The 25,208-nt window shown below is 55.4% G+C and overlaps 2 protein-coding genes across 21 annotated transcripts in view; one reads left to right on the top strand and one right to left on the bottom strand.

Moving 5' to 3' along the window:
• The first annotated feature begins 1,435 nt into the window (after positions 1-1,435).
• On the top strand, positions 1,436-17,189 carry SPACA7 (sperm acrosome associated 7). The gene is made up of 6 exons (XM_086328704.1): positions 1,436-1,523; positions 4,529-4,585; positions 6,012-6,113; positions 7,081-7,185; positions 9,237-9,332; positions 16,347-17,189. Exons 1-6 carry the CDS (start codon positions 1,436-1,438, stop codon positions 16,547-16,549), a joined length of 651 nt encoding a protein of 216 aa, XP_086184830.1. The 3' UTR covers positions 16,550-17,189.
• Positions 17,190-20,278: 3,089 nt separating this feature from the next.
• TUBGCP3 (tubulin gamma complex component 3) overlaps positions 20,279-25,208 on the bottom strand; it is a 36,645-nt gene continuing 31,715 nt past the window's right edge. For 11 of the 20 annotated variants that reach the window (XM_086330596.1, XM_086330594.1, XM_086330603.1 and 8 more), the window contains 5 exons: positions 25,008-25,139; positions 23,725-23,865; positions 22,100-22,162; positions 21,844-21,960; positions 20,279-21,278 (listed from right to left, as the gene is read on the bottom strand). In XM_086330596.1, coding sequence (XP_086186722.1) covers positions 21,120-21,278; positions 21,844-21,960; positions 22,100-22,162; positions 23,725-23,865; positions 25,008-25,139 — 612 coding nt within the window. In that variant the 3' untranslated portion in view covers positions 20,279-21,119. The remainder of the gene's footprint in view (positions 21,279-21,843; positions 21,961-22,099; positions 22,163-23,724; positions 23,866-25,007; positions 25,140-25,208) is intronic. The other 9 variants (XM_086330597.1, XM_086330606.1, XM_086330595.1 and 6 more) reach the window with 1 other exon arrangement.

Genomic DNA, 25,208 nt, shown 5'->3' on the forward strand with positions numbered 1-25,208 from the left:
TTGGAGCGAGTCTTCAGGACACCCCTGCCCCAGGCGGGGCTACCCACACCCTCACAGGGAGACGTCCAGAGCTTCCTGTGTGTGAACCGGCTGGCTCTGCTTGGTCTGAGCTGCAAGTGGAGGCTAAACCTCGGGAAGGGAAACTGTCGGTTTCTGATCCGGTCCAGGCGGGGGCTGACCTGGATGGTGACTGACAGCTTCACCTCCGGGGCTGGTTACTGCAGCCAAGCTTCCACCTCCTCGGTTTGCTGTGGGCAGTTCTTTCCCTCCGGACGGTCACTGCAGATGTTGGCTTCCCTGCTGCCTCTGGCTGCCACAGACAGCGGCTCAGACTGTGGGTCCTTCCATGGTGCTGTTTTCCCCTCGAGGATGCTGGTCCAAGATCCTCAGACCACTGACTGGCCCATGTAGGACACGAACCCACCATGCCACCTGCAAACGCGAGCTCTGTTCACGTTTAATAAGGCTACAGACGCTGCAACGTTCGCAGCATCCTCCAGGGCCACTCCTCAAGGTGGACTGCTGCCCGCACGTCCACATTAGCTCCCGGTATCCTCGAGAAAAACAGCCAGAGTCCTCCAGCAGGTGCGCCGTCTTTAGGCTCCGTCCCAGGCTTAGGGGGCACGGCTGTTGTGTGTCCAGGACCACCACCCTGTGGCTGGAGGACTGTCCACCTGGGCCCACCCCGCCCTGGGGGAACCAGCCACCCCACTCCGACCCCAGACACGGGAGGTGGTCCAGGATTGGGATGTGGGATGGCTTAAGGCCCACGGGCTTCCCTGGAGGCTCAGTGACAGAGTCCACCGGCCAATGCAGAAGATGTGGGTTTAATCCCTGGGTGGGGAAGATCCCCTGGAGGAGGAAATGGCAGCCCACTCCAGTATTCTCACCTGGAGAATCCCATGGACAGAAGAGCCTGGGGGGCTACAGTCCATGGGGTTGCAAAGCCGGACATGACTGTGCACACACAGGGCCCAGCTGAGCCCGCGTGAGGGCCTGCCATGGGGTCGTCTCACCAGTGCGAGTGGAGCGAGATTCCCCCAGGGGTGGAGAAGGGGGCTGCTGCTGCAGGGCTCTGGGGACGTGGGGAGGCCTGGGCACCACCCCTGCTGCCCTGCCGGCTCCAGCTCGCGGCTCGGTGAGCCCCAGCCTCCTTCCAGCCACCTCTTTTGCCCGAAGCTGAATTGCTGGGTTTTGCCAGGTCCCAGGGCCGACAGGCCTGAAGAAGGAGCTCACCAGGGGTGAGGAGAAGGGTCCCTGCTCCCCTCGGCCCCAGGGGGCCCCCTCTTCCCCGTCACGACCCCCCACACGGGCAGGACCCGGCTCCTCTCCTGCCGTGATGTCACACACCCTGGGCATTCCACTGTGTCCTGGAGACGGAGGCGGGAGAAGCTGAGGGGCCTTCAGGAGAGGGTCCTCCTTCTGCTCGAGGGGCATGGCGGCCACCACAGGAGTGGTCCTCCTGGTCCTGCTGCTCCACTGCGGGCAGGGAGCCGAGCTCCCGCCGCTCAACGTGACCTCAGGTACAGCCTCGGCGCAGTCGTGGCCGGGAGGAAACGGGGGCCCCGGGTGAGTCCGGGGGCAAGGGGTTCTCCCAGGCCCTTCCCCTGCGTGCCGCTCCAGATTTACCACTTATTCCTGGAGGATGGAGCAAGCTGCACAGCTCTCCTATATTCCAAGAGTTTTTCGGATGGGGGAGTAGCATGCATTATATACTTTAACTTTTACGATCGACATTTATAGCCTACCCAAAAGTAGAGGAGTCGTGGAAAGAAACTCCATTCCCTGGTTTCAGTCGTACACATTTTGCCATCTTGTTTGGCACACACACACACACACACACACACACACACACACACACTTTCGTGGTTATTGGAGTATTTTAGCATCGCCCAAAATGTCTTACGATTCCCTGCAAATGCGTCTTGCTAAGATAAGGGCATTTTTCTTTTACGCACCTTGAGCGTCACTGAAGCACTAACAAAATGAAGAAAGCTCCCAGGCAGGGCCAATCCTGGCCCATGCCCAAACCTCCCCCCGGGTCTCAGAACGTGCTTTACAGGCGGCGGGTTCGAATCCCACCCAGGCAGGCCCCGCTGGGCTCCGGCCGCTGCATCCCGACCCCTGGGTCAAGGAAGGCGACAGTGGACGCTGCCCTCCTGGGATGGGATCGCTGCCCGAGGACTGCAGGGGGCGGGGTCCCCCGTGACCCCACTTTTCTGCCGGGACACCTGAGCCCAGGCCCCCTCCCACCCTCCTCAGAGGGACGAGCCCAAGGAACGAGGCCCTGCCAGGCCCCCTGCACGGTGCCCAGTGGATGAGCAGCCCTGGAGGTCCCCACAGGGCTCAAGCAGCTCTACCAAGAAGGACACGGCTTCAGCCCGGCCCCAAGTGACCAGGGAGGCCCAGCCCGCTCCGGGTCTGGCGGGAGGGCAGGGGGTCCCCTGCCTGACCTTGCCGTGAAGAAGCTGGCGTTTCTAGCGATCTTTCCTCAGGACACTGAGTTTTGAGGCGCCTGCAAGGAGGCATCCTCTGGGTGCTGGGGCACGGGGTCTGTGATGGGCAGCGATGGGGGCTCACCCCGCGCTGGCTCCCCGCTGCCACGGCTTTTGTGGCTCCCCGCCCCTGGCACCCACGGGAATGGCTCCCGCCGGGACTGACCCAAGTCTCCCGACGCGGCCCTAAGCCTGTCTGGCTCCTCGTCCCGACAGAGCGTCCATAGCAAGCCCGAGGGCAGCTCAGGGCCGGTCCCGGGCCGTGGTCTCTGCTCCAGCCTCAAGCCTTGGCGGACACTGGGCTGGCCTGACCCCGAGGGCAGCTCAGGGCTGGTCCCGGGCTGTGGTCTCTGCTCCAGCCTCAAGCCTTGGCGGACACTGGGCTGGCCTGACCCCGAGGGCAGCTCAGGGCTGGTCCCGGGCTGTGGTCTCTGCTCCAGCCTTCAGCCTCGGTGGACACCGGGCTGGCCTGACCCTGAGAGAGCTCAGGGCCGGTCCTGGGCACAGTCTCTGTTCCAACCTCCAGCCTCGGCGGACACCGGGCTGGCCTGACCCAGAGGTCAGGAAGGGGGTGGCCATGGCCCCGGGAGGGCAGAGGTCACCGTCCTGCTTTCCCCGGGTGGAGCAGAGCACACCCGCAGCGCTCCACGGCGAGCCCGTGCCAGGGCCAGGATGCGCACGTTCAAACACGGAGCAAGCAGCGTCGTCCCTGCGTGGGCACAGGGCACAGGGCACAGGGCACAGGGCCTGCGGACCCTGGACGGCGGGAGGAGACGCAGGCGGACAGGCAGCCACACTTGACGGGCCAGGCAGGCGTCACAAACATCAATATTTCTCTGCACACGCGCACGGCGGGCTTGCACAATGGCCCCATTATAATTAGGGACAGACGCGAAATGAGAAGAATATTTTTAACAAAGCGCTCGCAGGAGCAGCTGTGCCCATCTGTAATGACTCGCTAACGTCGCCTCCGAAGAGGACTGTACTTTTGTTTGCGGTGCTGACAGAGGTCAGCTCACTGGGAAGCGATTGTTATCACAGCACAGACCTTTCTGTGCAGTTTCCCTGCATTGTTCTGAGCCCGCGTGTGCGCAGATGAGCGATTGCTATGCAGATTGTCCGTCATTAAAACCATTTCAAAATCAGCGTCGTCATTGGTTTAGTGCTGGAACTTGAACGCCTGCAGACACCACCTGAGCGCTCTGTGTGAAGCAACGGGAAGGTGGCCTTGCCTGGGGTCCAGGGGGCAGCTGTCTTCTCTCTGGTCTCCCAGGGTCCTGGGGGCGGCCGTCTGCTCTCTGGTCTCCTTGGGGTCCTGGGGGTCCTGGGGGGTGGCCTCTGCTCTCTGGTCTCCCTGGGGCTGAAGGACAGGGCTGATCTTGACCTTGAGTGGAGGACGTGGACCCCAACACCAGCTCTGAGAAGAGTGGGAGGCGCCCTGGGGGTGCAGTGGGGACCAGTGCTCAGGGTCTCTGCACCCTGCCCGGCCCCGCATGGCTGATTCAGGTCAGCGAGGCCGGGAAGGTGGAGCCAGGGGTCTAGGGCCCCACGGAGGACTGGCTTCCAGAGGCCAGCCCCAGGGGACCGAGCCCCCCAACGGGATTGCTGTTTATAGACGAGGAGCCGCAGAGGCTGGACTCTCAGGTCCCCAAGCAGAGGGGCAGAGGGCAGGCGGCCGTGCCCGTCTCCCTTCCTCCACGTCACGTCCTCAGCCCCAGACAGGCTCGCGGCTAGAACCTGTCATCGGGGAGGAGAGTGTGGTTTTCACAGAAGGATGCACATGCCCCTTCTTACCCTCCCCGAGGGCGGTGCCAGTGAGCCTGCCCAGGAGCGGGGTTGGTTCCCAGAGCAGGGCCACCTGTCATCACCCTCTAACCTCCTTCCAGACGAGCCGTGAGTCCCCAGATCCTGTGCAGGGCTTCCCCCCATCGAGCAGGCTGGTGGGCCCACAAAACCAAACCTATTTGGAGAGAAGTTGGTGCCAGTTCGAGGAACATTGTTAACCTACGAGGCTCCTTATTCCCCCACCTCAGGTTCAACCACTGCAACGAACAATACACAAGTTCAGGAGGATATGCCTGGAGTATCTGGTAAGGAAACTCCTCCTCCCAAACACGGCCGTCTGGGCGGGGCGGGGGGCTGGGGGCTGTAGCCCAGACACCCTGGTGCAAGCCGCACAGGCAGGGAGGTGGCCGGGTCTGAGGCCCCGCCAGACGGGAGTGGTGATGGGGACGCCGCTGAGGGGGGCTGCAGCTTAGACCTGGGGCTGTGGTCAGGTGCCCACTTGGGGAGGACCCTGCTCCGCAGGTCAGGGAGCAGCTGTGACTCACGCTGTCCTGGAGGGTCTGACGGTGCCACTGCGGGTGTCTGGTCTCCGGGACCGTCGCGGGGACGGCGGTCAGCGTCCTGCAGGTGTGACGTCCAGAGCCCGCTGGCTGCCCTGCGGGCGCTCACACAGGGGTCAGTGTGCTCGCTGTGTGATGCAGGTCCGGTCGTTGTCCGTTTGCACATTCAACATCTCATTTCTCTAAAGGGAAAGTTTAAAGTAGAAAATACACGAGGTTTAAAAGCACAGGCGTTTCTCACCTTGCACGTCTGTTGGGCTCATCGCTACCTGGGATTTTTTCCAGAGACAATTACGTGTATGACACCCACAAGTGTGAACATTTCCATGTGTCTCCACATGAGCTGGAACCGGGGGCCCAGCCGGCCTCCTTGCTGGGACCGAGGGGCTCCTGGGATGTGGGACTTCCTTGCTAAAACAGGAAAAGCAGGGCAAGCCGGGGTGGGCTGGTCACCCCGCTGGGCGGGAGTCAGCACAGACCCAGCGCGTGGACAGGCTGGTCGGCTTGGCCTCGGGGTTTGAACCTGGGCCTCGGCACTGACGTGTGTTCACATAGCCCCCACCCTGGACCCGGACTGTGTCAACCGTGTCCTACACGCACGGCTTCATTTGAACCTCAAACAAATCCTGATGAGGTAAGCGCAGACCCCGTCGTATAGACAAGGAAGCCCGAGGCCCGAGAGACGTCAGAGGACGTCCGGTGAGCACAGAGCCAGGTGTGGTCCAGGGCTGCCCGACACCAAGGCCAGGGCCCGCGTTAGACGCTCCCTGGGCGGGCACGGGGATGCGCAGGCAGAAAGCAGGCCGGCCGCCTTGGGTAGAAATCAGGAAAGACGCTCGCACCTGCCTGCCTCCCGGGGCGCAGATCACAGAGGCGGGGTGTCTCAGAGGGGACAGAGCGGCCCCTGGGGCAGAAGGAGATTCATGACCAGGCAGGGTCAGGTTTCCAGCATCTTGTCTCCAGCAAGGGTGTCCACGTACCCGGATGAGCTCAGGTTTCCAGAAGTTACTTAGGGAGGCAGTGGTCTCCCCGCGCCTGAACAAGGTTTTTAGAAACCAAGTCCGTCTCCCCATGTCCTTGGGTCCCTGTGTCCAGTCCTGCTCTCACCGACTGCCTTAGGGCTGCGTGGAGCAGAAGGGTGTAACAGGCATCCTTGTGTGCTTTTCCCAAGATGAAATTCTAGTCAAGGAGATGTTGGAGCCAAACAGATCATCAATGCCTAAAATCCAAAGTGGTGGAACAACGGCATCAACAAGATTATTCAAGGAGAAAAGCAAGTATTCACCTTTTCGAGCCTTAATTGCCTGTGTTCCTGGAGGTCTGCGGTGTGTATGCACAGTCCCATCTTGGCAGCATCTTTGAGATCAGCTACTCCTGGGGCAAAGGCAGATGGAGATGTGAAGGACACAGTAGTCCCATATTTTCTGTAATCTTCCCGAGGCAGGAAGGTCAAACCCAGACGGGCAGAGACAAGCTCCTGTATCTGGGAGGTCTCTGGGGGAACGTGCAGGAGAGGCCTGGTGCTTGGGGTGCATGTGGGGCTTAGCCGCTGCAGGACCCCAGGATGCATGCAGGCCAGAGCTTCCGACTACCCCTCGAGTGTGACGCTCCCCTAAGCCTCCTGAGAGCAGGGGCGGGGACTTGACTCCAGCCGACAGGGGACAAAACTAGGGTCTGAATGGACTGGCCCCCGGCCACAGAGCTGGTAGCGAACAAAACAGCGTGCTTTTCCCAAGTGCAGTTTTGTTGTTGTTCAGTCGCTCAGTCGTGTCCGACTCTTTGTGACCCCACGAACTGCAGCATGCCAGGCTTCCCTATCCTTCCCCATCTCCCAGAGTTTGCAGCTTAGTGTAGTCCAAACACACACAGAAAAGAGAAATAGCACCCTGAGGTCCAAACAGAACACGCGGTTAACCCGCAACGGCGGTGAGAGCCGTGTGTCTGAAATCTACAACAGGGCATGGAATGCGTTCAGCAGCAGGGAAGGTCAGCGTTTTCTTGAAATTCTGCATCCAGACGTCAATGCCAGTTCCTGGGATCACCTCTCAGAACATCCGCCAAACGGCTGGGTTCACAGAGGTCAGAGAATGCCCGCCTGTGCGTGTTGACTCACTGGAGCACACTGTCAGGAGAAGCTGGAAAGCGTGTTAGCGTCCCCGTCTCAAGTTCCAAAGTGCAGAGTGGGTCAGAGCATCCCTGCATTCATGCTTTCCCCCGTTTCTTCCATGCTCCTCCTCAAGATGCCCGCATTGATGAGAGTGACCAACTCAGTGTTCCTGAGGGTTTCCACGAGTTTGCAGACTTGTCACCAATATCTCTGGAGACTGAGGACAAAATTCTCAATGGTAAATGCACCCTGGCAGGCCCCCACCTGAGCTCAGATGTGGTGGGAGGACTGCAGGGTACAGACAGAAACGCCTCTTCCTGGAACGAACAGCCCAGGCTGGAGAGCGAGGCTGCTTTCCGCAGATCACCACTGCTCGGGAGGGGAGCTGCCTAGAACACGTTCTGGCCGGCTGGTTGAGTGTCTCCGCAGGCGGGGCCTGGGGATGTGCATTGCAGCCCGTCCCCCAGGCTCTCCAGTGAGCTGGCGGCTGGTGTTTGGAATACGGAGCAGGCAGAGGGCTGATATTTCTAGCGTCTCGGAAGGCATTGCACACTCGGACTTGTTGGGTCGCCCGCAGTCCGGTGTGGTGTTGGCCAAGCAGTGGCGTTCTGTTTCTATCAGGCATCTCTGCTTATTGATTGGGATTCTGCTTTAGAAAGAGCTTGCCCTTTATAAATATGTGTGCATGTATGTGCATACTTAAACGCTTCTTAATATCCACTCACACTCATAAATATTTACTCATTCTGTCAATTTTAGCACGTTAATGCGTTATTTTCTTTGTCCACATTGCCCCAAACTTGCCTTGGAACGCCTTCTGTTTAGTTTCTCTGTCCTTCGTCGCCCCGGCCTTTCAGGCACGTCCTCACTCTCTGGCAGCACAGCACGTCCTGGGCAGAAGCAGACTCAGACACACGCGCGCACACAGACGCCCACACGCACAGACACGCACCTCTGTGCTGGGTCCCGTCTGCCTCCCTGCTCCCCTTCTTTCACTCTAAACCACAGTGCACCCCTCGAGCACCACAGGGTTCTTCCAGGACCCTTCTTGAAGCTCCTTTTGGTACCACTTTGTCAGAAACCTGGCCCCCACTTTCCACAACATATTCAATCACTGCTTAGTCCTGGATTCAGGATGCTGCCCCCCCAACCCTAGAGAAGACCCAGGCTCCCCGCTGCAGAATGACACCCGTGATTTAGGGTGGCCCGGGGCTGCCCCTCCCTACCAGGCACTCCACACGTGGCTTCTTTCCATCATCAGCTCCCTGCTGCTGTTTGCTCTCCATGTCAGTCCCTTCTTCCTGTTAATTATAAATACTTGTTTACAGACTTCCCGGGTGGCCTAGACGGTAAAAGCGTCTACCTACAATGTAGGAGACCCGGGTTCAATCCCTGGGTCGGGAAGTTCCTCTGGAGAAGGAAATGGCAACCCTCTCCAGTATTCTTGCCTGGAAAATCCCATGGACAGAGGGAGGAGCCTGGCAGGCTACAGTCCATGGGGTCACAAAGAGTCAGACACGACTGAGACTTCACTTCACTTCATTTATGTTTGACTCTGTGGCACCCCCCCACCCCATGACCCCACCTGGCCACAGGGGACCAGCCTTGTCAGTTCCACCCTGTCCTTGCTGGGTCTCGTTTTGCACAGATGAGGAGATGAGGGATATTCGTGTGTCCCTCCTTTATTGCTCCAAGGGTTCACACCGTAAATCCCCTCTAGCCTTTTTCTCCCACTCAATCTTGAAACCTGAGCATCACTCCACGTGAGGATGGTCTCGTCTAGCTCTCGCAGCTGCGCGGTGTCCACAGGGTGTGAGCCACTCTGCTGCTGCTGCTGCTGCTGCTAAGTCACTTCAGTCGTGTCCGACTCTGTGAGACCCCATAGAAGGCAGCCAACCGAGTGGGCAGAGTGAGCCACTCTAGTGCCCTGTTACCTGTGCACCGCCTGTTCACTCGTTTCCACCCTCTGCAGCTATGAGCACCACACACACCGCTGCAATGAACAGCCTGGCACGTGTGAATGTTTCTGTCGTTGGCGATGAATCTCCAGGGAAAATTCTTAGGACTGGGATAAGGGGTCAAAAAAGGAGTGACCTGTAATCTTCGTAGTCAGATAACGCCTGACCCTGGTATTCATTATACATAATAACTTCCCAAAACACTTCCCAATAAAATCTGAAAACAAGAGTGGTGTTTTAACCCAAACTTCTAAAAAAAAAGTATGAGCCAAGATGTAGATAAATATGTAACCACGCAAATGTTTCCCCTTCCCCATGTTCTTCATCCAAGAGCCCAGTGTGGACGCGTCTTACGGAACCAGTGGCCCCGAGGGTCACCACGACTCACGGACGTCCTCAGGCGCTGCAGACAGTCTCCACAGCAACGGTAAGAGCAGCTCCCTCCCCGCTCGCACCCGCAGGCAGAGGAGAGGCTGTGGGACCCGGCCTCCCCTCCGTGCGTGCTCACGCTTGTCAGCTACCGCCAAGCTGATGGGTGAGGAGCGTGTTCCCATCTCGTTTTAATTTGCCATTTTCTAATTAAGAGTGAGTTTGGACAGCTCATATTTTAAGGGCCATTCTTTTCATCAAGATCTTTCCTTTTATTCCTTCCCTTCAGTCATTTTTCAAGGCTAATGTTTAAAATACAGTTGAAACATACGGTATAAACTCTGTAACTCGCTTCTTCAGGCGACGCTGTAGCGATTTTCTTTTTCGCTTCCAGCTGTATGAAGGCAGAACTGACACGCCTCACTGTGCTCGCTCAGGTGTGCAGAGGACTGTCTGACTTACACGCGTCACGGAACCACGACCGCAGTTCAGGAAGCTCCCTGAGTGCCCTGCTGGCGTCCACGCTGAGGAAGCCCCAGGAGAAGCAAGCCTCCGGGTGCTTCAATCCTGACAGAGAGAGAACGTTCTAATTCCATTCTTTTACATGTCGCTGTGCAGTTTTCCCAGCACCATTTACTGAAGAGATGTCCTTTCTCCGTTGTATAGTCTTCCTCCTTCGTCGTGGATGAACTGGCCGTAGGTGTGTGGGTTTACTTCCGGGCTCTCTTCTGTTAAACGCATCTGTGTGTCCGCCGCTGCATCAGTGCCGCATGGCTTTGATTACTGTGGTTCTGTAGCGCTTACCTGAAGCCCGGGAGGATTATGGCTCCAGCTTTGTTCTTTTTCCTTAGAATTGCTCCGGCAAGTCTGGGTCTTTTGTGGTTCCGTGTAAATTTTAGGATTATTTGTTCTGGTTCTGTGAAAAGTGTCATGGGTAATTTGATATGGATTGAGTTAAATCTGTAGCTGGCTCTGAGTAATATATCCATTTTAACTGGACTAATTATTCCAATCCAAGGGCCTATCTTTCCTTTTTTTCTTGGAATCTTCAATTTCATTTATCAGCATTCTATGGTCCTCGTCATATGTCTTTCATCTCCTTTCCTTTATTTCAGCATCACTTTAAATGCACGGCACATACTTGGGTATTGCTTTCTAGGGAGTGTTACCAAAAACTAACTTTAATGCCTGAGTTAAGCTGATGGGCATCGCTGATGTGACTGGTAAATCCTGAGAGTTCCACATCGACAGAATTTTAAAGCAAACTGGTAACTATGGGGTAAACCCAAACAAGGATTCCTGAGTCAAACATTAATCAAATGAGGTTTAATATGTGGCCGTTGTACTCCGATTTGGAAACGGACTGAGGCTCAGGGAGGCTCGTCTTCCTTCCTGTGTTCCTTCCTCCCACGCTGTCAGGTCACGGCCCCATGAGGGTGACACCCACGTCTCCGAGAAGAGGGCTGCTCAGGACAAACCCGCTGCAGCTCTGGGTGGTCAGAGCCCACTGCGGTTTCAAGTCCACCCGAGCACCCCGTGAGGAGGCTGTGGCCCTGGAGAAGCCACAACTCAGGTCCTCCGGCGTCTGAGCCTACACTGACTTTTGCTCGGGCAGGGCGCCTGCAGGCCACACCAGAGCAAGGCAGCTCTCATCTGTGGCTGAGAGTGCATGTCTGCTTGGAACCTGATTGTCGGACAGGAACGTGGAGGGAGATTCACCCAGGGCAACAGCTCAGCTCTCGGATGTGAGATCTGAGGCCACGCAGCCCCGCCTGGGAAGTCCTGGAGCCAGAGCCCGGGAACCTGCAAGGGGCCCCTCTGGGGGATGCCAGGAGAGCCCCCAGCAGAGAGTTTCCCAGAGGCCACTGGGGCAGGGCAGCGTCTCTGACTGCTCCCCACCACACTCCTTCCTGCCTTTCTCTTGGGGGCTCCACTCCTGCTTTTTAATGAGCCGGAAACGTTCCCGCAGAGAACGAGGCAGGGTCTGCCTTGCCGGTGTGTGTTCACGGTGGAACTGACATGCTCAGTCTAGAAGCAAGCAGCCAGCGCCCAGAGAAACAGACTTATCTAGAAGTTCCTCCAGTTGCCAGAGATAAAGCCGCCTCCATGAAACTGCTCCTGATCCTGTGACACTGCTTCGCCTCCCTGAACTTCTGTGCCATCATCTGTGAGCTGAGGCTGCTGCTGCTGCTAAGTCACTTCAGTCGTGTCCGACTCTGTGCGACCCCAGAGACAGCAACCCACCAGGCTCCCACATCCCTGGGATTCTCCAGGCAAGAACACTGGAGTGGGTTGCCATTTCCTTCTCCAATGCATGAAAGTGAAAAGGGAAAGTGAAGTCACTCAGTCGTGTCTGACTCTTAGCCACCCCATGGACTGCAGCCCACCAGGCTCCTCCGTCCATGGGATTCTCCAGGCAAGAGTACTGGAGTGGGGTGCCATTGCCTTCTCCAAAGCTGAGGCTAGCGGTAAATAACTCATCTACCAACGCAAGAGGTTTGATCCCTGGGTCAGGAGGATCCTCTGAAGAAGGAAATGGCAACCCACTCCATCCAGTATCCTTACCTGGAGAATCCCATGGACAGAGGAGCCTGGTGGGCTGCAGTCCACAGGGTCTCAAAAAGTCGGACATGACTGACCATGTTGTTGCTGTGTTCATTCTCTCAGTCGTGTCCGACTCTTTGCGACCCCGTGGACGGCAGCACGCCAGGCCTCCCTGTCCATCACCAACTCCCGGAGCTTGCTCAAACTCATGTCCATTGAGTTGGTGATGCCATCCAACCATCTCATCCTCTGTCGTCCCCTTCTCCTCCCGCCTTCAGTCTTTACCAGTGTCAGGGTCTTTTCCAGTGAGTCAGCTCTTCACATCAGGTGGCCAAAGTACTGGAGCTTCAGCATCAGTCCTTCCAATGAATATTCAGGACTGATTTCCTTTCGGATTGATGACTGAGCATACACACACACAACAGAGCTTCATCTGTAGAGCTGTTGTGAGGATTAAATAAATACAGGTAAAGAACTTGGGCAGACAGAGCCTTGATTGTAAGAAATGTCGGCCTTCATGAAGGTATAATTTGCATGCAGTGAAATCCACCTTCCTTAGCGTCCCACTTCCTCAAGTTCTGACAAATAGTGCCGTGTCGCCAGCGCTGAGAACAAGACCCAGAAAAGGCCCGTCGCTCGGGTACCATGCCTCCGTGTAGTCAGCCCCTTCCCCTGCCCCCCACAAAGGCCGGCCTGCTTCCCGTCCCTCCGACGTTGCCTCTCCCGGAATGTCGACACGAGGTGAGGTGTCGTTTGCTGTGTAGACCGAGGCTGGTTTCCTCCGTCAGCAATTTGCCAAGTCACGCGGGCGTCTGCCGCCTTCCTCCTCCTCCGTGACGCTCCACTTGAGCCACAGCTTGCTCATTCCTCACCAGGGGAATGACATTTGAAGTGTTGTCAGGCTTGGGAATGATAAATAAAGCCACTGCAACCGTCTATACAGTAGCTTTGGGGTCAAGACAAATTTTCATTTCATTTAAATAAACATCTAGAGGCATGGTAACTGCATTTTACTTTGTAAAAAACTGTCGAAACAGATTTTCCTGGACCCTCCCCAATATTTGATATTTCGACTATTTAACAAATCTAATGAGCCTGCAGGAGCATCTCCTTGTAGTGCCAGTTTTCATTTCTCTAGTAACCAATACGTGAACCGTGAACTTCCAGATGTTCAAGCTGGTTTTAGAAAAGGCAGAGGAACCAGAGATCAAATTGCCAACATCCACTGGGATCATCGAAAAAGCAAGAGAGTTCCAGAAAAACATCTATTTCTGCTTTATTGACTATGCCAAAGCCTTTGACTGTGTGGATCACAATAAACTGTGGAAAATTCTGAAAGAGATGGAAATACCAGACCACCTGACCTGCCTCTTGAGAAATTTGTATGCAGGTCAGGAAGCAACAGTTAGAACTGGACATGGAACAAATGACTGGTTCCAAATAGGAAAAGGAGTACGTCAAGGCTGTATATTGTCACTCTGTTTATTTAACTTATATGCAGAGTACATCATGAGAAACACTGGGCTGGATGAAGCACAAGCTTCAAGATTGCCAGGAGAAATAGCAATAACCTCAGATATGCAAAGGACACCACCCTTATGGCAGAAAGTGAAGAGTAACTAAAAGGCCTCTTGAGGAAGGTGAAAGAGGAGAGTGAAAAAGTTGGCTTAAAGCTCAACATTCAGAAAACTAAGACATGGCATCTGGTCCCATCACTTCATGGGAAATAGATGGGGAAACAGTGCAAACAGTGTCAAACTTTATTTTGGGGGGCTCCAAAATCACTGCAGATGCTGATTGTAGCCATGAAAGTAAAGGACACTTACTCCTTGGAAGGAAAGTTATGACCAACCTAGATAGCATATTCAAAAGCAAACACATTACTTTGCCAACAAAGGTCTGTCTAGTCAAGGCTATGGTTTTTCCAGTGGTCATGTATGGATGTGAGAGTTGGACTGTAAAGAAAGCTAAGAGCTGAAGAATTGATGCTTTTGAACTGTGGTGCTGGAGAAGACTCTTGAGAGTCCCTTGGACTGCAAGGAGGTCCAACCAGTCCATCCTAAAGGAGACCAGACCTGTGTGTTCATTGGAAGGACTGATGCTGAGGCTGAAACTCCAATACTTTGGCCACCTCATGCAAAGAGTTGACTCATTGGAAAAGACCCTGATGCTGGGAGGGATTGGGGGCAGGAGGAGAAGGGGACAACAGAGGATGAGATGGCTGGATGGCATCACCAACTCCATGCACATGAGTTTGGGTGAACTCCGGGAGTTGGCGATGGACAGGGAGGCCTGGCATGCTGGGATTCATGAGGTTGCAGAGTTGGACACAACTGAGCAACTGAACTAAACTGAGTAACCAATAATGTTGAGCATCTTGTCCTGTTTATTTGCCTGTAGGAAACGCCAATCCACCCGTGTTCTTACCTGGAGAACCCCATGGACAGAGGAGCCTGGTGTGGGCTACAGTCCATAGGGTTGCAAAGAGTTGGACACGACTGAGCATGCACGCGTACACATATCTTCTTCGGACAAACCTCTGTTCAAATATTTTGTCCATTATTAGTTTCTTTTCTTACTGCATTTTGAGAAGCATCTGTATGTTTTGAATACAAGTCCTTCATCAGATATGTGATTGGAAAATATTTTCTACCAGACTGTGGCTTGCTTTTTCATTTGCATAACATTGCTTTTCAAAGATCAGAAGTTCTTAATATTGATCAAGTCCAATTTATCAATTTTCATTTTCTGGATCATGTTTTTGGTGTCAAATATGCGAAATCTTCGCCTAATTCAAAGTCACAAATACTTTCTGTGTTCTTTTCTTTTACGTTTGGGACTATGCCCAGTTCGTGGAGCACATTATGAAAGGTACGGACGTCTTGCGCTGTCTTTCTCGCACATCGAGGTTCCACGGTTTCAGCACCGTTTGCTGCCCGAGCTCAGCTTTCTCTGTTGAGCTGCTTTTGCTGACATTTTGTTCTTGAGTTGCCAGACGGTGTCAGTCAGCCGATGGCTGGGTTGACTGGGTCTGTTTCTGGGCTCTCTCTTATCCCACTGACAGAAGACCCCTTCTTTCTCAGGTATCACACTGTACCAGCCACTGTGAGATCACAACAGTTGAAATCAGGTAGTGTGAATCCTACTTTGGTCTTGATTTTCTAAATCAATTTAGCTCTTCTGGTTCATCTTCTCATAAAAATTTAAGACACGGCTTTTTAATTTCTACCAAAAAAAAAAAAAAGTCAGATGTGGATTTGATTGGGATTTCTGCAACTCCACAGACCACTCAGGAAGAAGCCGACATCTGGACACTATCTAGTCTTCGAACCCGCAGTGACCTCGCTTCTTTAGGTCTCCCATGACTTCTCATTAGTGATTAAAACCGTGCATACATTTGATCATATTTATAGACACATTACTAATTCTTGGTGTTGTTACAAATGGTACTTTTCATCCCCAGTTGTCTGCTTCTAGCGTATGGAAGCGTGATTGTTTCACACTGATCCTGTAACCATCACCCTGGACAACTCGCCCTTCAGTTCCGGGAAACCGCCTGCAGAATCGTCAGGATTTTCTTTATGATCATACCATCTGGGGACAGTTTATATACATATACACACATATATACCTTCTATTTATTTTTTTTGCCTTATTACCCAGCTCCAATACAATGCTGAATGTTAAATAGGAGTGGTTAGAATGGACATTCTTTCATAACTTAGAGTGAAAACATCAAGGACGCTTTTACTAAAGATGTCAGCTGTGGGCATTTTTAACAGAGTCCTTTCATTAGGCTGAAGAAGTTCCCTTCTCCTCCGAGTTTATTGAGTGTTTTGATGGGTGAATGGGTGTTGAGTTTTGGCCAAGTCTGTTTCGGTACCTGTTGTAGGCACAGTGAACTTTTTTGGTAAAAAGCCAGACAGTAAAGAATTTAGCCTCTGGCGGCAACGTGACTCCTGCTCTCACTACTTACTGTATCCTGGCACAGAAGCAGCCAGAGACAATGCACAGAAGCCTGGGTGAGCTTCTCATTCAACAAAACTTCATTCATTAGAAAGGTGCTGATCCACTCTCATCAAGAGAACAGAGGCAAGGAACAGAGGTCACAGCTTTTAACATAATAACTTACAGCCCATAAGTCCTCGTTCACCAATCGCTGATCTTTGGAAATGATCAACTGTTTTGTTTTGTTAATGCTGTTTATATCATGAATTACACGAAATTGATTTTTGAGTGTTGAGCCAGCCTTGTGTTCCCAGAATAAACCCAGCTGGTCACGACAGCTTCATTTCTATACATCCTGGATCCAGTTTCTAAGATGCACTGAACTTTTCCACCTGTACGCCCTGGTGATGGCTGCCTGGAAGGAAGGATGTCTCCCGGCCCTGCCCGAGGCCACAAGCACGTCACGAGCTCTGTGAGGTGCTGCTGCCTCGGAGCTCATGGTTTTCTAACGTTGAAAAGACGTTTGGAAACTTGCCTTAACTTTCAAAAGACTTGACTGTTCTATTAATTTTTCCCCCAGGAAAGAAGTACCCCAAAACTGATCAACAATTGAAACAATCAGTTCTGGACACGATCCTTCAAAATATCGGAAAATCTTCAGGTAAAGCAAACAACGATGTGGTGACAACAGGGGTCACCCCCCTGGTGAGAAGGGAAGCACTGAGCCCACTCGGAGGACCCACGGGAGCCGTGCGCGGCTCTGGAGAGGACACTCCATCCTAGGGGGACCCTGCGAGCCCCATACCAGGGTCCACAGTCCCGGGGTCACCAGCCACCTGCGGGCTCCCCACCCTCCTTGGCTGAACTGAGCGAGACTGAGCCTCTTTCCAGAGATAACGGGATGAGGGGCACTATCACCCACCCACATGACCCGGCGCACAGGCCCAGGGAGGTCATTGCACCGGTGGGCAGCCACGCCCCTCGCCGCCGGCACCGCCCGCCTGGGACCTGCTTCCCAGGCTTTTTCAGACACATCGGCCTCTGCTTCTCGTGCCTCTGAAGCTGCGGTTCTGCTCTTCGCTCGCTAACCTCCCCTAAACCCACGCTCCCTACTCCTCCTCCACGCAAACTCACCTCGTAGCCTCACAGCCCTTCCCCTTGCTGCCCGCAGACCAGGGCACTGCCAGTCGAGCCGCTGGGATCCCACGGGAGGCTCAGGGCAGGGGTGCAAGTCCTACAATTTCTCAACGAAATCTCTCTCCACACAGGAAACTCTCTCCAGTAAGTGGCAGAGGAATAGAGCGGCCCAGAAGCGTCTTGGAGAGCAGTCCAGGGCTGTGCGCTCCAAGGGAGCCCCCTGAGCGGGGCACCCAGACTGCGTGAGCACACACCCACCCTTGGCAATAAAGAGCATATGTATGTACATACGTCATGCTGGTAACCGCTCCGCAGAAGGACAGAGTTCTGTTCTGTGACCTTAAGCAGTCCCTTTAAATGTTAAGCTAGAAGGTGAGGGTAGGTGGTTTTCTTTTAGTTTTTGTAAAGAAACAAGAAACAAACAAATACATTTGAGAAGAGCATGGAGACCTGCCTCTCTGCTACAGGGCAAGGCTTAAGACCCTCGAGGATCCTGTCCATGAAGAGCCAGTCTGAAGGCCTGATGTCAGCCTTCCCACCTCCCTCCTCTGGCAACAAAGTGTGCACACATGTGCGACATGCATACGCGCGCGCATGCGCACACGCGCACACACACACACACACATACACACACACACACGCACACACACAATGCCATTGCATCACCACGTTTGCCAGGCTGGGGAAACGCAAACTGGGGCTCCATGCTGGTTTTATGAAATGAGCATGGGAACACGGAGGAACATGGTGGGGGATGCAAGAGGATCTGGGAAGCAGCACCTCCGTCTGACCCCCGCTGCCCCCACCACGGCCGGCCAGGGTACTTTGCTGTGCTCCTTCTGTCTGCAAACCCTCCACAGATGTCTTTCCATTGGATCCCATTCAGCTGAAAAGGCGCTGTGTTCAGCTGAAAGTCAACCTCTCCGCGGCTAAGCCAATGTGTTTGCAGAGACCTCTGCTGCACAATTACCAGGGCAGCTTGCACTGCCTTTGTTGAGCTAAAGAGGACAAGAAGAACCTCTAAGGGAGGGCGACCCAGGGAAGAAGGCAGGACAACCTGGAATGGAAAAGCTTGTCATTTACTAATTTGATCACTATCTCTACACTCCAGCCTTACACGCGGACGTCGTCCCCACCAAAAACCTGAACTGGGAGGAAGCAAGGTCTGCGTGGCGGCCAGGAGGAGGGGATGGAGACGCAAGGGCCTCGAGGCCACCCCCGGCAGCCCGGTGTGCCCAGGAGGTCCAGGGCCTTCATGGAAACTCTTGTCCAACTCTCACCCCAAGCGAGACTCAGCACCAGAGGAGGGCTAGAGGTGGGCACCAGCTGCCCACGCCTGTCAGACCAGGTCCAGAAGGCCTGGGTCGCAGGGGTGCAGCTGTCCAGAGAGGAGCAGGCAGAGGCCAGGCCCAGCCCCCGTGGGGTAACGAACCTCCAGTGGGACCAGCCCTGTGCTCACAGGGGCATCTCCAGATGCCCGGGTAACAAGGAAGCCGTGACGGCCGCAGGGGACGCCTGGAGCAGGGCAGGTCCCCCGCGAGGCTGGTCTGCACTCCGGTGGGGAAGGGAGGCCTGACGGAGGCGGCCAGCCGGCACCCCACGAGGCAGACACAGGCTGTCGCGCCCTCTGGGGCCCTCAGGGGTGGGGGCCGGGGCGAGGTCAGTGGTGGAGCTGGCGAGCCCCTGGGAGGACACCAGGCAGAAGCCGCCGTCAGCAGCACGAAGCTGGGCTCCAGGCAAGCTGCTGTGCGACTTTCGCTCCTTGCATTTTTATTAAGACCTTAAACCGGAATAAAGGCAGAGAAATACATTTCTCTCCTTGAAGAGACACCTGGCAACATGGCCTCAGAACAATATCCATAATCACTTGGTCGGATTTCCATACCATCTGACTCAATTTTCTGGAGGCAGAGATCCCCGTGTGCTCACGCCCTGCTCCCCGAGTTGGCAGGGCTGGGCAAGGCATGAGGAGGCTGCGGCGGTGCACCCCCGCGGTGCCCCCTCCAAGCAGGTGGGGGATCTGACCCCAAGGCCCGGGGCGCTCAGCCCCAGCGCAGGGCCAGGTGACCCCGGCACGGCACCTGCTGTGCCTGGGTGCCCCCAGAACACACAGCAGCGGAGACGCCCCCGGGGCGGGGGGCCTGCACCACCCCCCTGCCCCGTGGCCGCTGTGGTTTCCGCCCCTCTCGCCCTCATGCGGACCTGGCGCCCTGTGACCCAGTCTGAGTGTGACCGTGGCTATTCGACCCAACTCTTTTCCCTGCAAGTGGGGTTTTCCATGGGCTGTGCCCTCCTGTCCCAGAGTCCAGTCTGGAGGACACGACCTCCCCAGAGATGGGGCGTCGCCCATGATGGTGTCTGCTGGGGACCAGGCCCGGGGGACAGGCCATTCGCCCAGCAGGACAAACAGCGAGTCCTCTAGCAGAAGCTCAGCCTTGGGGCTTCGGCCTCAGCAGCTGGCCTCCCTGGGTGGCAGCAGGGGCAGCGGGGGTGGGGGGCTCCTGTCCACTGGGCACAGGCCCCCTGACCAAGGACAGTGCGCTGACCCCACACAGGCTCTCCCCCGTGACGACCTGGAAGCTGAGAGCAGTGATCATTTTCTGGTGGAAGCAGTGACCTCCTGGGGCTGTGAGGGCTCCTGCCTCCAGACAGCTCACTCAGTGGGCTCTCCCCTTCCCCACCCCAGGTGGAGCTCCCACTCAATGCCAACTCTTCTGGGCAAGACCCTGCTGGGTGACAGGCTGCTTGACCCTTGGGGGCCAGACCCACAACCCGTCCTGAGGTTTGAGAGCCTCCACTGGCCCCGGCCCGCAGCCCTGGCCCCGGGAAGCTCCTCCTCAGCCCACAGGCCGGCTTGACTGCTTGACAGCTCTCTAGATGCAGAGCGGCGTGCGAACGTGCTTTCTGCCAAGGACTCATCTCTGGGAGACGCTCGAGACAGAGCAGAGGCAGGCTCCGAGCCCCGTGGGCTCTGGGCAGTCCGTCTAGCAGCGCACGGCAGCCCCTCCGGGAAGCTGTGCGCTGGGGAACCTGCTTCCCAGCTCTGCCACGCGAATTTCTAAACCGAAAGTAAACGTGTATCCTAGGGAGCTCGGAACCTCACCCTGGGTCCGCTGCTGGGCAGCCGGGGCCCCTTGCCCCTCTGTCCTGCAGGACCTTGCGCCCAGAGGAGCCAGTGTGGGTGTTGGAACACCGATCTCCCCACCCCCCAGTGCGGGGGCCCTCGCTCACCCGAGCCCGAGGGGCGCACACGGTTAGTTTCCTGGCTTCACAGACGGTGATTCACGTGCTGAAGCACAAACCCTGCTGACACCTGGCCCTGGAGCCTGGGGGTGAACTGTCCTCACAGACGAGTCAAGAAAGAACCAACACATCTGAAAGATAATTGCTTTTAATTGTCTAAGTTTTCACTTACGCAACATAATAAAGGTGGATTTATGTGACTTGATATGACATTTTTACAAAAAATGTCCCCCCAACATCTGGGCAGCAGTATATAAATATTTACAATGAAAAAATAGGCAAGGAAAAAGGAAATCTTCATTAAAGACAATTTCTTTTCAATGCTTATCAGAATCCTGAAAATAAAATACTTCGTTAACTTTTCAGGCATCCATATTTACACGGTGCTTCAGCTGATGGTTCAAAGAACTGAGGCATCAGGACTCTGCTCTTTTCTACTCTATTTCCCAAGTTATCTGAGAGTAAATGAGATACAAAAATGTAAACTTTGAAGGAAGAGAAAAAAAGAATAAATGTGTAAACACACTGATAGAAAGGTCCTTAGAGAGGTTAATATTTTACAACACTAAAAACCAAAATAAAATGCTCTCTATATTTCCTTAGTAGGGACATTAGATTTCAATTTAATTTGGTTATATTAACAAGAATTGCCTCTAAAGAGGATGTTAAAAAAATAGCAATGACATTACCATCTTAACTGATGAATATCCATCACCTTAATTTTCTCTGAAAGAAAGTGTGATCTTTTAAAAAGTGACAAATATAAATTATATCGTGGAGGACTTAAGAAGCCTCAAAGTATGGTATCTTTTACATATGAAGACTTTAAAAAATAAATTCGGATAGTGCAAGCCAGCCCGTTTAACTTAGTGATGTCACGAACACGGTCAGTTCCGCTGTCTAGAGGCCCGCCCCACCTCTGGCTGAGCCGGCGTCCCGGGGACGTTTCCGGGGCGGCCCCCTGCACTGGGCCTCAGGTGTGGGAGCTGCGCCGGCCCCGGGCACCCAGGGACACACGCAGCCTCGGCTCCCGTGCCCGGTAGTGCTCGTTGAAGTCCAGCCTGAAGCTCAGGAAGCGCAGGCTCTCGTCGGAGCTGGTTGTCAGCAGCACCAAGAACTGCTGCACCACACCCTGCGGAGACAGAGGGGGACGCACTCGCTCAGGTGCGGGCGGAGCCCTCGCCGTGCAGCCCTGTGGGGGCTTCCAGCAACTCCCACCCTGGCAGGGTTCCGGGACCAGGGTTCACACCGTCGATGAAATTCACAACAGCAGCTTCATGGGAAAGGACTAACCAACAGATTTTCCTTCTGGCCCTTAAATTCTACAAGAATCAGTGAAACGGCAAAGCAAGCACGGAAAGGGCACCTGCTGATTTAATTCTGAGCAGGAAAGCCCCGCGCTACACTGCTTACCTTCCACGTGGCTAGAAAGCAGAGAGTCAGGAAGCCTGATGGGAGACACTTGAGAACTTAAGGAGCAGACGCGCGCTGGGAACCACGGCCTCAGGGCTCAGGGCAAGGGCTGAGTCACCAGAGGGGCCCGCTCACACCACAGATCCTCCTCCACTTGGGGGACACGCCTGGGAGCTCCGACCCATCTCTGACCGCAGAGAAGAGGCCACACTGACTGAGTGAGGCCTGTCCGCCCCTCGACAGCACATGTCCTTGCGGGGACGGCACGAGGTCTGGACACGCACCTGGTAAAAATGGGTCAGGATGCGCAGCTGGGAGCACATCTTCGGGATGGACTCCCGGAACTCCCGGATCCGCTGGTTCTCTTGCTCCTCCTCTGCTGCCGTCACGCCCCACTGGCCCTGAGTCAGGAGAACCAGAGGTCAGACTCCGGACGAAGAGGCACACGGGCAGGGGTAGACGTGGGTGGGGGAGCTATTTCGGGGCCGTCTCCTCGTGGTTCTGACACGCGCGGTCAAGGACCCGCAGCCGGGAAATCACCTTGCTGCTGCACCACGGGGGAGAAGCCGGGACGCCCGCTCCGAGACCATGGTGTGCACACGTCTGTACAGGTGTGTGTGTCAGGGGCGGGGAGGTCAGAGAGCAAAGAGAGGGGTGGGCTCCTGCTGGAAAACAAGGCTTCCCAACACAAAACACACAGAAGGGTCCTGTGTGCGTCCTGGACACCTGACCACACCCACGGGTGCTCCGGGAAGCTCGGAGGCAGCAGAAAGCAGCTCCCCAGGCCCCCCGCACAGGCCCCCCACGTGCAGGGGCCTCAGGTCTGATGGTGGCTTCCTGGGTCACAGCCTCCTGAACGTCAATCACTCCTCAGGCACGGTTTCAGCTTTGCCGGCTCCTGCCATCTGGACACAACACACCGAACCACCCGCCTCACCATGCAGGTCTGCTCCGCAAGGCGCTGGCACGCACAGCGGGTACCATCTCCAGGGGGGCCTGGGCCCAGAGTGCAGGCTCACGGCTCCCAGGAAGGGCAGGCTCTCCAGGCCGGGGCAGTCTGGGAGTCAGCACGGCTGGCTTTCCCAACACCGCCTGCCTGCCCAGCAGCTGACACGCATGAGCACGTGAGAACGGGCGCCTGGGAGTGTGTGTATTTATCCTTACTCCCACTTTGCGAATCAGGAAACGGGGCTCTGGCAGGGCAAGTCAGCAAAGGCAGGAAGCCGGTGACGGGCGTGAGCCTCAGGCTGCCCTGCCCAGGAGGCCCTGGGGGTGTCACCAGCTCTGATGTCTCAGCCACAAACCCTGCTCCTGGCAACGCAAACAGGGTGAACACGTGTCCAGGACACACACAGGATCCTTCTATGTGTCTCGTGCTTGGAAGTCTAATTTTCTGGCAGGAGCCCACCCTGCTCTCTGCTCTCTGACCCCACCCCCCCCCACACACACACCTGTGCACACCACGGCTTCGGAGTGGCATCCTGGCCTCTTCCCCACGGTGCAGCAGCAGGGTGATTTCCCAGCCACAGGTCCATGCCCCGTGTGTCAGAACCACGAGGTGATGGCCCTCAAACACCTGTCTCCACATACACGGGAGACAACGTGCCAGACATGCTGGATTCTTTCAAGTTACACCCCCACCGACATAGACAAGGAAATACTCAACACACAACCGAACTGTGTCAGCTGAAAAGCCATCTGTCACCACCCCGAGAACAAGCACCTTGAAAAAGCCAGAGCCTGTACAGATTATACCCAATACAAGAAATCCCACGAAGACCCAAACTTATTCAGTATTTGTACTTCAAGGTTATAAATGAAATATTGCAGTGAGGTTACTAAAAACAGCCCAAGTGCAGAAATCCAGTTCCTGTGTGCACACTTGTGTCTGCCCGCTCCAGATGTGTGTGTGCAGCCAGGCACCGCCCAGCGGAGACACCGACGCAGACAGACATCTGGACACTCCCTGAGGGACACTGGCCAGAGACCTGAATTTCCTGTGCACTTGGCCTTCATTTGTTTTTAAGCTGGGTGATGGTGACCACCCAGCTCACTCAGGACCCGGCGGGACACAAGGTGACCGCAGCAGAGTCCCTGAGGGCTTGCAGTTTCCATGGCTACTGCTTACCACCTAAACCAACATGCCAGCCACCCCCAAACCACACCTCAGCTTCCCGCTGCTTCTTCTTGTCCTCAAACTGCAGGCGTCTCTGCAGCTCCTCCAGAGCGGCCCTGCAGATGGCATCCTGCGTGCTCTGAAGCTCAATGATCTGGTCGAACACGGCTCTCAGCTGGTTGAGAAGAGCCTGGAGAGAGAGAACAGCCTTTTCTCTTATGAACAGAGCCCCCCACATACGTATTAATCACTACGCTTTTCAAATAATACACTGACCATTAGCGAAAAACCACTGTAAACCCAGACATCGACTCTGACTCTCAAGGGGTCTTAACTGTTCTCACTCATCCACATCGGTCCCGAGAGCCTCCACAGTGACGGGAGCGGCCAGAGCCAGCCCTGCCCACCCCACCTCCCAGCCCCAACCTCGCGAGCCCCCACGTGCCGCCCAACCCCTGGAGCCCAGAGCCATGTCTGCAGTGCAGCTACTCTGAGGATCAGAAAGAAACGGGAAAGCATTTTTTTTTTGGTGACACATGCCAAAACCAGACCCAGAGAATATGAGAGAAAATCTTTAAAAAATATAAACAGATTCTGCAAGGATTTTTAGAAAAGAGTATCATACCATGCTTTGCACCAGGAATGAAAGGGCGGTTTTGAACAAGTGTGACAGTACGTTCGCTTAATTCAAAGTATCTTTGCCCAGTCACAGGTGGCTAACCAGCAGACTCAAAAACTCAGATGGAAGGAAAGCCGTGCAAACATCACGCTCCCCAAAAGGGCCCCTGAGGTGAGCAGAGGTTTACTGGCGAGCGGCCCTCAGTAAGCCTGACATGTCACTGACGTCACATAGTTAAACGTCAAAGATGCACTTGAAATTCTACTTCCTACTTCACATTTATCTCAAGTGAAAGCAAAGTGCTGCTTATTTCCCTAGATTTTTGAATAAAATCAAAGCTCCCAGAAGCCTCAGCAGCTCCCAGAAGCCTCAGCACACGTAAGACACAACGTTCAGAGCGGGGCCTGCAGCAGGGACAGTCAGCAACAAGGGGTTATCCTGACAGATGGCCTGTCCTGACTGCAGCCAGGGCCCGAGGTCAGGCTTCCACCTGCGCCCCCAACGGAGGAGCAAGCCCTCAACGCTCGTTCCTGAGCTGCCTGGGGCTGTGTGGGTGTCAGAGGTCCCCGTCCCTCAGGACGGCTCCCCCGCCCCAGAGGTGGGCGGGCACCAGTACGCTCTCCCCGCCTCACGCCAGCTCCTGCCTCAGCCCCGCTGCCCCAGCAGACACAAACACCGACCCACGCTGTGACGGGCTCGGCCGGCCACCTTACCCTGGAGTCGGAGTCCAGCAGGCAGCGGGAGATGACGGTGCCCAGGAAGGCCTCGTGAGCGGCGATGATGTGGTCCAGGTCCTGCGCCTGCTGCACCTGGTTCCACAGCTCGTCCCAGGAGCACTCGAGCACCTGGAACCGACACCCAGGCCCGAGGGAGCAGGCAGCGCAGCCTGGCCCGGCCCAGGGACACTGCGCAGG

The sequence above is a fragment of the Bos grunniens genome, chromosome 12 (assembly GCF_055505025.1).
Source record: "Bos grunniens cultivar Pamir isolate PY7600 chromosome 12, Bosgru_T2T1.0, whole genome shotgun sequence".
Classification (NCBI taxonomy): Eukaryota; Metazoa; Chordata; class Mammalia; order Artiodactyla; family Bovidae; genus Bos; species Bos grunniens.